Below are 15791 nucleotides of genomic sequence, written 5' to 3'. Positions count from 1 at the left end.
AAAATGCCGAAGAAATTGATTAAATCCATTCAGTACAACAAAAGATATAAGCGTTCAAAATCTTACATCATTTTTCTTCCGAAATTTTGAAAAGGGGCCCCTATATTGAAAGGTAAGTCGTTAGTCACGACAAAAAAAAAAAAAAAAAAAGATGGGTGGGTAATGTCTAGGACATAACCGGAGTGTCGTGACTACTCGTTTGACTTGTAATTCAAATCGAATGATACTCAATGAAATATGTGGGAATGTTTCAAGTTATTCTTTATAATAATTATGGTGGTTTTGAAAAGAACCTTTATTGTTGGCGTCTGCGTTGATAGGGGATGCGCTGGATTCTAAGCTGGTTGAGACATTCATTCATGAAATGAACAATTTTCTTGCTTTGAAATATCAATGTTAAAATCTCTCGAAACAACCATCGGAATCTTTTTCGTACAGAAATGAACACACTTAGCAAAAAACTAGGAGCGGGTAATGTCCGGGACATAACCGCGATGATCATATTCTTAAAATTCTGCTTGTATCTCTTTCAAATGGCTAAATTTTACGCATTAAGTTCGATTCACCGGGCTCAGCGAAATTTTCCTGGGGATCCCGTTCGTTAGTATATTCAGCAAAACAATTTTATTACCGAGTTCTCCGCATTGAATACAGGTCAATAATTTCATATAATGATTTCAACAAGCAGACAATGTGCATGTATGACAGGTGGGAGTGTTCTGAAGTGGTTTTAGTGGAGGTAACAACATAAAATCATGTATTGGACATTTTACAATGATTCTCCTTAACCCTGCAAAACCACGGGGTTGGCAGCAGAGGGTTAAGTTGTTTGGAAGAGATGACAGTTAATATATGATAACTAAAAATATAAAATTGTTCTATAAATTGCAAAGTTATTGCCGCGTTGACCTGAAAATTTGTCATTTCATTCATAAAGGAACAATCATTGAAATTATGTCAATTTATGCTTTGCAAGATTTGAAATAACTTCGAAGTGTGGTCACGACACCCCTGTTATGTCATATACATCACCAACCCATCTTTTCATCATTCGTTTTGGTGTAGCTTTCGCTTAGTGGCAGAGTTGCGACATTCACTGATTTTCTTGAAAGGATTTGCAAAAACCTTCGAGTTTGCAGATTAGAAAAACATTTTCTTATGATTCACTGGTAAAAGTACAAAATTCTCAAGCGCAAACTTAATACTAGTTAATAAAAGAAACTTTCTAATTAAATTCTTTTTCCATTTTACATTCGTCCTAATAAGGACGGTTTGTAGATAACTATGTTGATACAAGACGGGAATCTTTTAAAACAATTAAAACCTTACCGACGATTGTTTTTACTGCGTACATACATCTTTCCCCTTTCGCAGCTCACTCCGAATGAGTACGCTTCGCATCAAGGTGTTCCTATTTATAGACTTTACAATGCAGATGGAAGGCCGTCCTTTTGTTCGATAAATGAAAATATTTTCATCATTCGTTTTGGTGTAGCTTTCGCTTAGTGGCAGAGTTGCCACATTCACTGATTTTCTTGGAAGGATTTGCAAAAACCTTCGGGTTTGTAGATTAGAAAAACATTTTCTTACGATTCACAGGTAAAAGTACAGAATTACCAAGCGCAAACTTAATACTAGTTAAAAAAGAAACTTTCTAATTAAATTCTTTTTCCATTTTGCCTTCGTCCTGATAAGGCCGGTTTGTCTATGTTGATACAAGACGGGAATCTTTTAAAACAATTCAAACCTTGCCGACGATTGTTTTTACTGCGTACATACATCTTTCCCCTTTCGCAGCTCACACCGAATGAGCACAGTTTTCATCATGGTGTTCCTATTTATAGACTTTACAATGCAGATGGAAGGCCGTCCTTTTGTTCGATAAATGAAAATATTTTCATCATTCGTTTTGGTGTAGCTTTCGCTTAGTAGCAGAGTTGCCACATTCACTGATTTTCTTGGAAGGATTTGCAAAAACCTTCGAGTTTGTAGATTAGAAAAACATTTTCTCATGATTCACTGGTAAAAGTACAGAATTACCAAGCGCAAACTTAATACTAGTTAATAAAAGAAACTTTCTAATTAAATTCTTTTTCCATTTTGCCTTCGTCCTGATAAGGACGGTTTGTCTATGTTGATACAAGACGGGAATCTTTTAAAACAATTCAAACCTTGCCGACGATTGTTTTTACTGCGTACATACATCTTTCCCCTTTCGCAGCTCACACCGAATGAGCACAGTTTTCATCATGGTGTTCCTATTTATAGACTTTACAATGCAGATGGAAGGCCGTCCTTTTGTTCGATAAATGAAAATATTTTCATCATTCGTTTTGGTGTAGCTTTCGCTTAGTAGCAGAGTTGCCACATTCACTGATTTTCTTGGAAGGATTTACAAAAACCTTCGAGTTTGTAGATTAGAAAAACATTTTCTCATGATTCACTGGTAAAAGTACAGAATTACCAAGCGCAAACTTAATACTAGTTAATAAAAGAAACTTTCTAATTAAATTCTTTTTCCATTTTGCCTTCGTCCTGATAAGGCCGGTTTGTCTATGTTGATACAAGACGGGAATCTTTTAAAACAATTCAAACCTTGCCGACGATTGTTTTTACTGCGTACATACATCTTTCCCCTTTCGCAGCTCACACCGAATGAGCACAGTTTTCATCATGGTGTTCCTATTTATAGACTTTACAATGCAGATGGAAGGCCGTCCTTTTGTTCGATAAATGAAAATATTTTCATCATTCGTTTTGGTGTAGCTTTCGCTTAGTGGCAGAGTTGCCACATTCACTGATTTTCTTGGAAGGATTTGCAAAAACCTTCGGATTTGTAGATTAGAAAAACATTTTCTCATGATTCACTGGTAAAAGTACAGAATTACCAAGCGCAAACTTAATACTGGTTAATAAAAGAAACTTTCTAATTAAATTCTTTTTCCATTTTGCATTCGTCCTAATAAGGACGGTTTGTCTATGTTGATACAAGACGGGAATCTTTTAAAACAATTCAAACCTTGCCGACGATTGTTTTTACTGCGTACATACATCTTTCCCCTTTCGCAGCTCACACCGAATGAGCACAGTTTTCATCATGGTGTTCCTATTTATAGACTTTACAATGCAGATGGAAGGCCGTCCTTTTGTTCGATAAATGAAAATGTTTTCATCATTCGTTTTGGTGTAGCTTTCGCTTAGTGGCAGAGTTGCCACATTCACTGATTTTCTTGGAAGGATTTGCAAAAACCTTCGGATTTGTAGATTAGAAAAACATTTTCTCATGATTCACTGGTAAAAGTACAGAATTACCAAGCGCAAACTTAATACTGGTTAATAAAAGAAACTTTCTAATTAAATTCTTTTTCCATTTTGCATTCGTCCTAATAAGGACGGTTTGTCTATGTTGATACAAGACGGGAATCTTTTAAAACAATTCAAACCTTGCCGAAGATTGTTTTTACTGCGTACATCCATACAATCTTTCCCCTTTCGTAGCTCACACCGAATGAGTACGCTTTGCAGCCTTCGATGTTTTGGTAGCATTTTTAGTGGCAGTTACTACCGCCTTTTCAGTGACTGCGTTTCTTAGCCTTTGGCTTTTTGGCCTTCTCACCGCCACCACCGTTTTTCCTCTCTCCGGTGGTAGCCAATTTGATTGGTCGTCCGATGCAGCTTCTCACGACCACGCACGTCTGTTATGCACTGCGTCTTACACACGTCTGGCTTTGAGAAAAGCTGCGACACCCCTATTTATAGGTTTTATCATTAATGTTGATTCTCATTTAAAGTAGTTTTTGAACTATTTAAACAAATTTTATATAGCAAACAACGTATCGGTAGCAAGCGTTGAACGTTTTCCTTCCGATTTATGAAACAAGATTGGCAATCCGTTTAGTAGAAGAAAAGTTATTAAGGTTCAAATTGTACGTAACGCTTTCGCTAATATTCACTACTATCGCTTTCTCGCTCGTTCTCGTGGCGTGCATGAGCCTTTCCTTTCCGCCCGGGTTCTAATGACATAACCGAAACTAATATGCCGGCTTTCCCCCACCAACTGCTCTCGTCAAGCAACCCAATACGAATAATCAAAGGAACAAACATGTAGTGAACCTATATATAAACTTTTCATTATTTTATTGTTCATTTGCTGCACCATTTTGACGGCTCTGTGCGGGATGGGCTGAAAATTTTCACTTTTCCGAGTCGTTTTCGAAAGATTTTTCAAAACACTATTTTTCCGTTGATAATGAATGTCCTACATATTCCAAAATTTAATACAACATTGGTACAAATATTTTCGACAAAATGCCGAAGAAATTGATTAAATCCATTCAGTACAACAAAAGATATAAGCGTTCAAAATCTTACATCATTTTTCTGCCGAAATTTTGAAAAGGGGCCCCTATATTGAAAGGTAAGTCGTTAGTCACGACAAAAGATGGGTGGGTAATGTCTAGGACATAACCGGAGTGTCGTGACTACTCGTTTGACTTGTAATTCAAATCGAATGATACTCAATGAAATATGTGGGAATGTTTCAAGTTATTCTTTATAATAATTATGGTGGTTTTGAAAAGAACCTTTATTGTTGGCGTCTGCGTTGATAGGGGATGCGCTGGATTCTAAGCTGGTTGAGACATTCATTCATGAAATGAACAATTTTCTTGCTTTGAAATATCAATGTTAAAATCTCTCGAAACAACCATCGGAATCTTTTTCGTACAGAAATGAACACACTTAGCAAAAAACTAGGAGCGGGTAATGTCCGGGACATAACCGCGATGATCATATTCTTAAAATTCTGCTTGTATCTCTTTCAAATGGCTAAATTTTACGCATTAAGTTCGATTCACCGGGCTCAGCGAAATTTTCCTGGGGATCCCGTTCGTTAGTATATTCAGCAAAACAATTTTATTACCGAGTTCTCCGCATTGAATACAGGTCAATAATTTCATATAATGATTTCAACAAGCAGACAATGTGCATGTATGACAGGTGGGAGTGTTCTGAAGTGGTTTTAGTGGAGGTAACAACATAAAATCATGTATTGGACATTTTACAATGATTCTCCTTAACCCTGCAAAACCACGGGGTTGGCAGCAGAGGGTTAAGTTGTTTGGAAGAGATGACAGTTAATATATGATAACTAAAAATATAAAATTGTTCTATAAATTGCAAAGTTATTGCCGCGTTGACCTGAAAATTTGTCATTTCATTCATAAAGGAACAATCATTGAAATTATGTCAATTTATGCTTTGCAAGATTTGAAATAACTTCGAAGTGTGGTCACGACACCCCTGTTATGTCATATACATCACCAACCCATCTTTTCATCATTCGTTTTGGTGTAGCTTTCGCTTAGTGGCAGAGTTGCGACATTCACTGATTTTCTTGAAAGGATTTGCAAAAACCTTCGAGTTTGCAGATTAGAAAAACATTTTCTTATGATTCACTGGTAAAAGTACAAAATTCTCAAGCGCAAACTTAATACTAGTTAATAAAAGAAACTTTCTAATTAAATTCTTTTTCCATTTTACATTCGTCCTAATAAGGACGGTTTGTAGATAACTATGTTGATACAAGACGGGAATCTTTTAAAACAATTAAAACCTTACCGACGATTGTTTTTACTGCGTACATACATCTTTCCCCTTTCGCAGCTCACTCCGAATGAGTACGCTTCGCATCAAGGTGTTCCTATTTATAGACTTTACAATGCAGATGGAAGGCCGTCCTTTTGTTCGATAAATGAAAATATTTTCATCATTCGTTTTGGTGTAGCTTTCGCTTAGTGGCAGAGTTGCCACATTCACTGATTTTCTTGGAAGGATTTGCAAAAACCTTCGGGTTTGTAGATTAGAAAAACATTTTCTTACGATTCACAGGTAAAAGTACAGAATTACCAAGCGCAAACTTAATACTAGTTAAAAAAGAAACTTTCTAATTAAATTCTTTTTCCATTTTGCCTTCGTCCTGATAAGGCCGGTTTGTCTATGTTGATACAAGACGGGAATCTTTTAAAACAATTCAAACCTTGCCGACGATTGTTTTTACTGCGTACATACATCTTTCCCCTTTCGCAGCTCACACCGAATGAGCACAGTTTTCATCATGGTGTTCCTATTTATAGACTTTACAATGCAGATGGAAGGCCGTCCTTTTGTTCGATAAATGAAAATATTTTCATCATTCGTTTTGGTGTAGCTTTCGCTTAGTAGCAGAGTTGCCACATTCACTGATTTTCTTGGAAGGATTTGCAAAAACCTTCGAGTTTGTAGATTAGAAAAACATTTTCTCATGATTCACTGGTAAAAGTACAGAATTACCAAGCGCAAACTTAATACTAGTTAATAAAAGAAACTTTCTAATTAAATTCTTTTTCCATTTTGCCTTCGTCCTGATAAGGACGGTTTGTCTATGTTGATACAAGACGGGAATCTTTTAAAACAATTCAAACCTTGCCGACGATTGTTTTTACTGCGTACATACATCTTTCCCCTTTCGCAGCTCACACCGAATGAGCACAGTTTTCATCATGGTGTTCCTATTTATAGACTTTACAATGCAGATGGAAGGCCGTCCTTTTGTTCGATAAATGAAAATATTTTCATCATTCGTTTTGGTGTAGCTTTCGCTTAGTAGCAGAGTTGCCACATTCACTGATTTTCTTGGAAGGATTTGCAAAAACCTTCGAGTTTGTAGATTAGAAAAACATTTTCTCATGATTCACTGGTAAAAGTACAGAATTACCAAGCGCAAACTTAATACTAGTTAATAAAAGAAACTTTCTAATTAAATTCTTTTTCCATTTTGCCTTCGTCCTGATAAGGCCGGTTTGTCTATGTTGATACAAGACGGGAATCTTTTAAAACAATTCAAACCTTGCCGACGATTGTTTTTACTGCGTACATACATCTTTCCCCTTTCGCAGCTCACACCGAATGAGCACAGTTTTCATCATGGTGTTCCTATTTATAGACTTTACAATGCAGATGGAAGGCCGTCCTTTTGTTCGATAAATGAAAATATTTTCATCATTCGTTTTGGTGTAGCTTTCGCTTAGTGGCAGAGTTGCCACATTCACTGATTTTCTTGGAAGGATTTGCAAAAACCTTCGGATTTGTAGATTAGAAAAACATTTTCTCATGATTCACTGGTAAAAGTACAGAATTACCAAGCGCAAACTTAATACTGGTTAATAAAAGAAACTTTCTAATTAAATTCTTTTTCCATTTTGCATTCGTCCTAATAAGGACGGTTTGTCTATGTTGATACAAGACGGGAATCTTTTAAAACAATTCAAACCTTGCCGACGATTGTTTTTACTGCGTACATACATCTTTCCCCTTTCGCAGCTCACACCGAATGAGCACAGTTTTCATCATGGTGTTCCTATTTATAGACTTTACAATGCAGATGGAAGGCCGTCCTTTTGTTCGATAAATGAAAATGTTTTCATCATTCGTTTTGGTGTAGCTTTCGCTTAGTGGCAGAGTTGCCACATTCACTGATTTTCTTGGAAGGATTTGCAAAAACCTTCGGATTTGTAGATTAGAAAAACATTTTCTCATGATTCACTGGTAAAAGTACAGAATTACCAAGCGCAAACTTAATACTGGTTAATAAAAGAAACTTTCTAATTAAATTCTTTTTCCATTTTGCATTCGTCCTAATAAGGACGGTTTGTCTATGTTGATACAAGACGGGAATCTTTTAAAACAATTCAAACCTTGCCGAAGATTGTTTTTACTGCGTACATCCATACAATCTTTCCCCTTTCGTAGCTCACACCGAATGAGTACGCTTTGCAGCCTTCGATGTTTTGGTAGCATTTTTAGTGGCAGTTACTACCGCCTTTTCAGTGACTGCGTTTCTTAGCCTTTGGCTTTTTGGCCTTCTCACCGCCACCACCGTTTTTCCTCTCTCCGGTGGTAGCCAATTTGATTGGTCGTCCGATGCAGCTTCTCACGACCACGCACGTCTGTTATGCACTGCGTCTTACACACGTCTGGCTTTGAGAAAAGCTGCGACACCCCTATTTATAGGTTTTATCATTAATGTTGATTCTCATTTAAAGTAGTTTTTGAACTATTTAAACAAATTTTATATAGCAAACAACGTATCGGTAGCAAGCGTTGAACGTTTTCCTTCCGATTTATGAAACAAGATTGGCAATCCGTTTAGTAGAAGAAAAGTTATTAAGGTTCAAATTGTACGTAACGCTTTCGCTAATATTCACTACTATCGCTTTCTCGCTCGTTCTCGTGGCGTGCATGAGCCTTTCCTTTCCGCCCGGGTTCTAATGACATAACCGAAACTAATATGCCGGCTTTCCCCCACCAACTGCTCTCGTCAAGCAACCCAATACGAATAATCAAAGGAACAAACATGTAGTGAACCTATATATAAACTTTTCATTATTTTATTGTTCATTTGCTGCACCATTTTGACGGCTCTGTGCGGGATGGGCTGAAAATTTTCACTTTTCCGAGTCGTTTTCGAAAGATTTTTCAAAACACTATTTTTCCGTTGATAATGAATGTCCTACATATTCCAAAATTTAATACAACATTGGTACAAATATTTTCGACAAAATGCCGAAGAAATTGATTAAATCCATTCAGTACAACAAAAGATATAAGCGTTCAAAATCTTACATCATTTTTCTGCCGAAATTTTGAAAAGGGGCCCCTATATTGAAAGGTAAGTCGTTAGTCACGACAAAAAAGTCCAGCTTGTGATCTGTGTCGGGGGACAATCGTTCCCATCGATGCGTGCGCTGAATGAAGCACCTGGGTGTGATGGTCGACGCGTGCGGTTTATCAGCTCACAGCCATGTCGACGACTATGTATGCGAGAAGTCTGCTACACAACGATGTAGCGAGTTGATCAGTACATACTAAATAATAGAATTTTGAGTTAGCCAAAGCAATTCGAAATAACACTGATGATTAGAGCACTAAAATCCAAATCCGCAACTAAAATGTTGGATTTTTTTCGAGGTATTTCTCTCTGTCTGTCTCTGCCGTCGAAACAAGAAAGCATTTCGCGAGCGCGTTGTACGGTTCTACGAGCAACACAAGAATCTCGGCGAAAAGTGCACGGTACAATATTTCAAAGGGGAAAACGTTGCGCCATCGACTGTTTACAACACCTTTCGACGCTGCAATCTCAATGCCGCTTGCCGGTTGATAAAAATTATTTTGGGTAAATATTTTGTTTTGCACGAAGCAAGTTACTTCCCTCGCAAAAAAAGCAAAAAAAAAAAGAGAAAACACACAATCGTTCCCGAATACCCATTCGATTCCATTTGTACCCTAAAAAGCACAACCCGCTTCACAATTTGCTTCAGTGTTGCCCAATCGCAGATTTCTTCCGGATTTCGTTTTGAGAGCCACGAATTGCAAACAAGTGGACTGGTAGAAGATCACGAAATGTATTAGCAAAGTTGACATAGACGCCGTACTACGCGCCTGTTCCGACATCAAACGGAAGCTTCGCCGAACAGCATCCAATTACGGATCGGTTTGAAATGTTCACTAATTTTTGGCCAACAATGGAGAACGTATCTTCTAATTTCAATCAAATCGTTTGTCTTTTTTTTTTTTTTTGACAGGTTGAGAAAAAAAAATCCAAAATTTGTGTTGCCACCCGTTAACTTTTTGTGTTTTAGTAATTTTAATAACGAAAGTTTTCAGCAAAGGACCAGCCGACCGAAACGTTTTCCGCAGGTCGCCAAATTACGAGCACTTCCGCTCGAGCAAATATGTACAAAAATGAAATAATTTTATATAGAGAGAAGTTTTCTTTCGATTGGATAGCACCGAAAAGGTTTTCCAATTGCTAGAAGGTTCAAATTAACCTATTTTCCACAATTCAATTTGCACGTGCCGCCATAGTCGGATACATGATTTGATAATATTCGGCCATACGCTTAACACAGAATGTTCAGCGGGTGTTAGTTTGGACGGTGCGGACAGTGCAGTAAATTGAATGCAAACTTCCAGTGTACTTTTCACAAGCAGTAATTCAATTTTGGTTGATTTAAAACAACAGTCCGTAAAATTTTACCGGCACCGATCGAATAGTAACTTTCAACCGTCATCTACGCGTTCCCAAACAGAGCCGATGAATACGATCCTAAACAACAGACACCGGACCCCCGGTTATCATATTCGCAGACTTGCATCATCGTGCATCCATCAACTCGTCGTCTACAACTGTGTGTGGAAGAAAACCAAACCAAACGAACGCGCAATGGCTGAAACTGCTATCGACGTTGCTGCCACGGCCCCTGCCGTCGTCGCCTCTCCGCCAGCTGCCAAAGCACCACCGAAGCAGGCGGCCAAGGCTAGCAAGAGTGACGCCAAGAAACCGAAAAAATCTTCAACCCATCCACCAGTGAGTGAGATGGTTCTGGCTGCCATCCGGACCCTGAAGGAACGGAGCGGATCATCACTGCAGGCGATCAAAAAGTACATCGCCGTCAACTACATGTGTGACGTCGCCAGGCTGGCTCCGTTTATCCGGAAGGCTTTGAAAACGGGTGTCGAGAAGGGAAACATCACCCAGACCAAGGGTACCGGTGCTTCCGGATCGTTTAAGGTGACGGTCGAAGCAAAGAAACCGGCTGGCGATAAGAAACCACCATCGGGTGCAGCGAAAAAACCGAAGAAATCGGCTACTAAATCCGGGGAGAAGAAAAATCCGCCGGCTGGTGGTGGTGAGAAGACCAGCAAGCCCAAGGCGGCGATCGCGGCCGCTAAGAAATCGGCTACGAAGAAAGCGAAAGCTGCTGCCCCTGCAAAGGCGGTAACGGCTGCCACTAAACAGAAAGCCACCAAACCATCGAAGGCTGCAGCGAACAAGCCGAAGGCACCTAAGCCAAAGAAGGCCGCCACCGCCCCGAAGAAGGTCACCGCCGGCAAGAAGTAAATTCCCGACAACGTGCGCGTCCTCCCAAAACAACAGTCCTTTTCAGGACTAACAAAATTGTAAAGAATTGATTGATGCTTATTTTCCGTCAATGCTCCGTTCCCCCCATGAGTTTTCTAGCTTGAGCAGCACACCCGCATTCAACTGGCCCGCCGATTGGCAAGATAAATCAGTCGTTAGTTTGATTAAACAAATCACTATAGTAAATAGGCGCGGTTTCTTGCTCAGATAAACGTACGTACAGGTAAATTAATAGCAGGCCGTGGTTTTCTGTTGCCTTAACAAACAAACAAACAAACAGAGCAAGTATAATATTACTCTGATTAGCAAACAACGCGCTTATTTTGGCTATAATAAAACAGAGAAAAATTGGCTGGCACAATAAACAAACGAACGAACGATAATTACCGATTTTTTAGCCTAAATTGGCGAACGTATTGTATTGATCGATCAACTTTGAGATTACAAATTGTGTTGGGTACGGTTTCTACGAAGATCAAAAGTTTGAAGACTGGGAAGTTTATTGTATTAACAAGTATGATCCAGAAGTGTGTTCTTTTTGCGGCAGAATTTTCTCACACGCTGGGGGTCGGTCATATAATGGGCTGTTTTAAACTGAATAGAATAGACGACAAAAAGACCGTTTTCCGTCTTAACGAAAAACAGTCAACTAGCGCGGTAAGGGGAAAGACTACTTCCACAAACTACAGCAAAACACATTTGATTAGAAAAATGGACAGAGAAAAAAATGACAACCTTTTTAGCTCTAATGAAACAAACAAACAACAACAACTAATGTTTATATAAACTATGTGTACATTTCAATTCAACTCTACCAGAACGTGTTTTGGTGGCCCTGAAAAGGGCCGATGACGATGGTGTGTGACATCCGGCGGCGGGGCGGGCGACGATTTACTTCGAGCTGGTATACTTGGTAACGGCCTTGGTACCTTCCGATACGGCATGTTTGGCCAGCTCGCCCGGTAACAGCAAACGAACGGCGGTCTGTACCTCGCGGGAGGTGATCGTCGACCGTCGGTTGTAATGGGCCAGACGAGATGCTTCGTTAGCAATACGCTCGAAGATGTCGTTCACGAAGCTATTCATGATGCTCATCGCCTTCGACGAGACACCGGTGTCCGGATGGACCTGCTTCAGCACCTTGTAGATGTAGATAGCGTAGCTTTCCTTGCGGCGTTGCTTTCGCTTCTTCTTCTCTCCTCCTCCTGCTTTTGTGGCGATGTTCTTCTGTGCCTTGCCACCGCCGCCGCCGGATTTTTGTCGTGACTAACGACTTACCTTTCAATATAGGGGCCCCTTTTCAAAATTTCGGCAGAAAAATGATGTAAGATTTTGAACGCTTATATCTTTTGTTGTACTGAATGGATTTAATCAATTTCTTCGGCATTTTGTCGAAAATATTTGTACCAATGTTGTATTAAATTTTGGAATATGTAGGACATTCATTATCAACGGAAAAATAGTGTTTTGAAAAATCTTTCGAAAACGACTCGGAAAAGTGAAAATTTTCAGCCCATCCCGCACAGAGCCGTCAAAATGGTGCAGCAAATGAACAATAAAATAATGAAAAGTTTATATATAGGTTCACTACATGTTTGTTCCTTTGATTATTCGTATTGGGTTGCTTGACGAGAGCAGTTGGTGGGGGAAAGCCGGCATATTAGTTTCGGTTATGTCATTAGAACCCGGGCGGAAAGGAAAGGCTCATGCACGCCACGAGAACGAGCGAGAAAGCGATAGTAGTGAATATTAGCGAAAGCGTTACGTACAATTTGAACCTTAATAACTTTTCTTCTACTAAACGGATTGCCAATCTTGTTTCATAAATCGGAAGGAAAACGTTCAACGCTTGCTACCGATACGTTGTTTGCTATATAAAATTTGTTTAAATAGTTCAAAAACTACTTTAAATGAGAATCAACATTAATGATAAAACCTATAAATAGGGGTGTCGCAGCTTTTCTCAAAGCCAGACGTGTGTAAGACGCAGTGCATAACAGACGTGCGTGGTCGTGAGAAGCTGCATCGGACGACCAATCAAATTGGCTACCACCGGAGAGAGGAAAAACGGTGGTGGCGGTGAGAAGGCCAAAAAGCCAAAGGCTAAGAAACGCAGTCACTGAAAAGGCGGTAGTAACTGCCACTAAAAATGCTACCAAAACATCGAAGGCTGCAAAGCGTACTCATTCGGTGTGAGCTACGAAAGGGGAAAGATTGTATGGATGTACGCAGTAAAAACAATCTTCGGCAAGGTTTGAATTGTTTTAAAAGATTCCCGTCTTGTATCAACATAGACAAACCGTCCTTATTAGGACGAATGCAAAATGGAAAAAGAATTTAATTAGAAAGTTTCTTTTATTAACCAGTATTAAGTTTGCGCTTGGTAATTCTGTACTTTTACCAGTGAATCATGAGAAAATGTTTTTCTAATCTACAAATCCGAAGGTTTTTGCAAATCCTTCCAAGAAAATCAGTGAATGTGGCAACTCTGCCACTAAGCGAAAGCTACACCAAAACGAATGATGAAAACATTTTCATTTATCGAACAAAAGGACGGCCTTCCATCTGCATTGTAAAGTCTATAAATAGGAACACCATGATGAAAACTGTGCTCATTCGGTGTGAGCTGCGAAAGGGGAAAGATGTATGTACGCAGTAAAAACAATCGTCGGCAAGGTTTGAATTGTTTTAAAAGATTCCCGTCTTGTATCAACATAGACAAACCGTCCTTATTAGGACGAATGCAAAATGGAAAAAGAATTTAATTAGAAAGTTTCTTTTATTAACCAGTATTAAGTTTGCGCTTGGTAATTCTGTACTTTTACCAGTGAATCATGAGAAAATGTTTTTCTAATCTACAAATCCGAAGGTTTTTGCAAATCCTTCCAAGAAAATCAGTGAATGTGGCAACTCTGCCACTAAGCGAAAGCTACACCAAAACGAATGATGAAAATATTTTCATTTATCGAACAAAAGGACGGCCTTCCATCTGCATTGTAAAGTCTATAAATAGGAACACCATGATGAAAACTGTGCTCATTCGGTGTGAGCTGCGAAAGGGGAAAGATGTATGTACGCAGTAAAAACAATCGTCGGCAAGGTTTGAATTGTTTTAAAAGATTCCCGTCTTGTATCAACATAGACAAACCGTCCTTATCAGGACGAAGGCAAAATGGAAAAAGAATTTAATTAGAAAGTTTCTTTTATTAACTAGTATTAAGTTTGCGCTTGGTAATTCTGTACTTTTACCAGTGAATCATGAGAAAATGTTTTTCTAATCTACAAACTCGAAGGTTTTTGCAAATCCTTCCAAGAAAATCAGTGAATGTGGCAACTCTGCTACTAAGCGAAAGCTACACCAAAACGAATGATGAAAATATTTTCATTTATCGAACAAAAGGACGGCCTTCCATCTGCATTGTAAAGTCTATAAATAGGAACACCATGATGAAAACTGTGCTCATTCGGTGTGAGCTGCGAAAGGGGAAAGATGTATGTACGCAGTAAAAACAATCGTCGGCAAGGTTTGAATTGTTTTAAAAGATTCCCGTCTTGTATCAACATAGACAAACCGGCCTTATCAGGACGAAGGCAAAATGGAAAAAGAATTTAATTAGAAAGTTTCTTTTTTAACTAGTATTAAGTTTGCGCTTGGTAATTCTGTACTTTTACCTGTGAATCGTAAGAAAATGTTTTTCTAATCTACAAACCCGAAGGTTTTTGCAAATCCTTCCAAGAAAATCAGTGAATGTGGCAACTCTGCCACTAAGCGAAAGCTACACCAAAACGAATGATGAAAATATTTTCATTTATCGAACAAAAGGACGGCCTTCCATCTGCATTGTAAAGTCTATAAATAGGAACACCTTGATGCGAAGCGTACTCATTCGGAGTGAGCTGCGAAAGGGGAAAGATGTATGTACGCAGTAAAAACAATCGTCGGTAAGGTTTTAATTGTTTTAAAAGATTCCCGTCTTGTATCAACATAGTTATCTACAAACCGTCCTTATTAGGACGAATGTAAAATGGAAAAAGAATTTAATTAGAAAGTTTCTTTTATTAACTAGTATTAAGTTTGCGCTTGAGAATTTTGTACTTTTACCAGTGAATCATAAGAAAATGTTTTTCTAATCTGCAAACTCGAAGGTTTTTGCAAATCCTTTCAAGAAAATCAGTGAATGTCGCAACTCTGCCACTAAGCGAAAGCTACACCAAAACGAATGATGAAAAGATGGGTTGGTGATGTATATGACATAACAGGGGTGTCGTGACCACACTTCGAAGTTATTTCAAATCTTGCAAAGCATAAATTGACATAATTTCAATGATTGTTCCTTTATGAATGAAATGACAAATTTTCAGGTCAACGCGGCAATAACTTTGCAATTTATAGAACAATTTTATATTTTTAGTTATCATATATTAACTGTCATCTCTTCCAAACAACTTAACCCTCTGCTGCCAACCCCGTGGTTTTGCAGGGTTAAGGAGAATCATTGTAAAATGTCCAATACATGATTTTATGTTGTTACCTCCACTAAAACCACTTCAGAACACTCCCACCTGTCATACATGCACATTGTCTGCTTGTTGAAATCATTATATGAAATTATTGACCTGTATTCAATGCGGAGAACTCGGTAATAAAATTGTTTTGCTGAATATACTAACGAACGGGATCCCCAGGAAAATTTCGCTGAGCCCGGTGAATCGAACTTAATGCGTAAAATTTAGCCATTTGAAAGAGATACAAGCAGAATTTTAAGAATATGATCATCGCGGTTATGTCCCGGACATTACCCGCTCCTAGTTTTTTGCTAAGTGTGTTCAT

The 15791-nt window shown here is 38.6% G+C and overlaps 2 protein-coding genes across 2 annotated transcripts; one reads left to right on the top strand and one right to left on the bottom strand.

Annotated features, from left to right (window-relative positions):
• The first annotated feature begins 10261 nt into the window (after nucleotides 1-10261).
• Nucleotides 10262-11107, top strand: LOC131694708 (histone H1A, sperm-like). Its single transcript, XM_058983186.1, has 2 exons — nucleotides 10262-10816; nucleotides 11060-11107. The coding sequence occupies exons 1-2, from the start codon at nucleotides 10262-10264 to the stop codon at nucleotides 11105-11107; spliced, it is 603 nt and encodes a 200-aa protein (XP_058839169.1).
• Nucleotides 11108-11851: 744 nt separating this feature from the next.
• Nucleotides 11852-12166, bottom strand: LOC131694660 (histone H2B, gonadal-like; the record flags this gene model as incomplete). The annotated part of the gene is made up of 1 exon (XM_058983140.1): nucleotides 11852-12166. A coding segment is annotated over one exon (315 nt), but the record flags the coding sequence as incomplete, so codon positions are not given.
• Between the last annotated feature and the right edge of the window lie 3625 nt (nucleotides 12167-15791).

This window comes from Topomyia yanbarensis, unplaced genomic scaffold, assembly GCF_030247195.1.
Source record: "Topomyia yanbarensis strain Yona2022 unplaced genomic scaffold, ASM3024719v1 HiC_scaffold_12, whole genome shotgun sequence".
Lineage (NCBI taxonomy): Eukaryota > Metazoa > Arthropoda > Insecta > Diptera > Culicidae > Topomyia > Topomyia yanbarensis.
This window is presented reverse-complemented; position numbering and strand designations above follow the sequence as displayed.

Coding starts and splice junctions, on each gene's coding strand:
- LOC131694708 (XM_058983186.1), top strand. CDS start 10,262: ATGGCTGAAACTGCTATCGACGTTGCTGCCACGGCCCCTGCCGTCGTC. Junction 10,817..11,059: donor CTGCTGCCCCTGCAAAGGCG/GTAACGGCTGCC, acceptor TGAGTTTTCTAG/CTTGAGCAGCACACCCGCAT.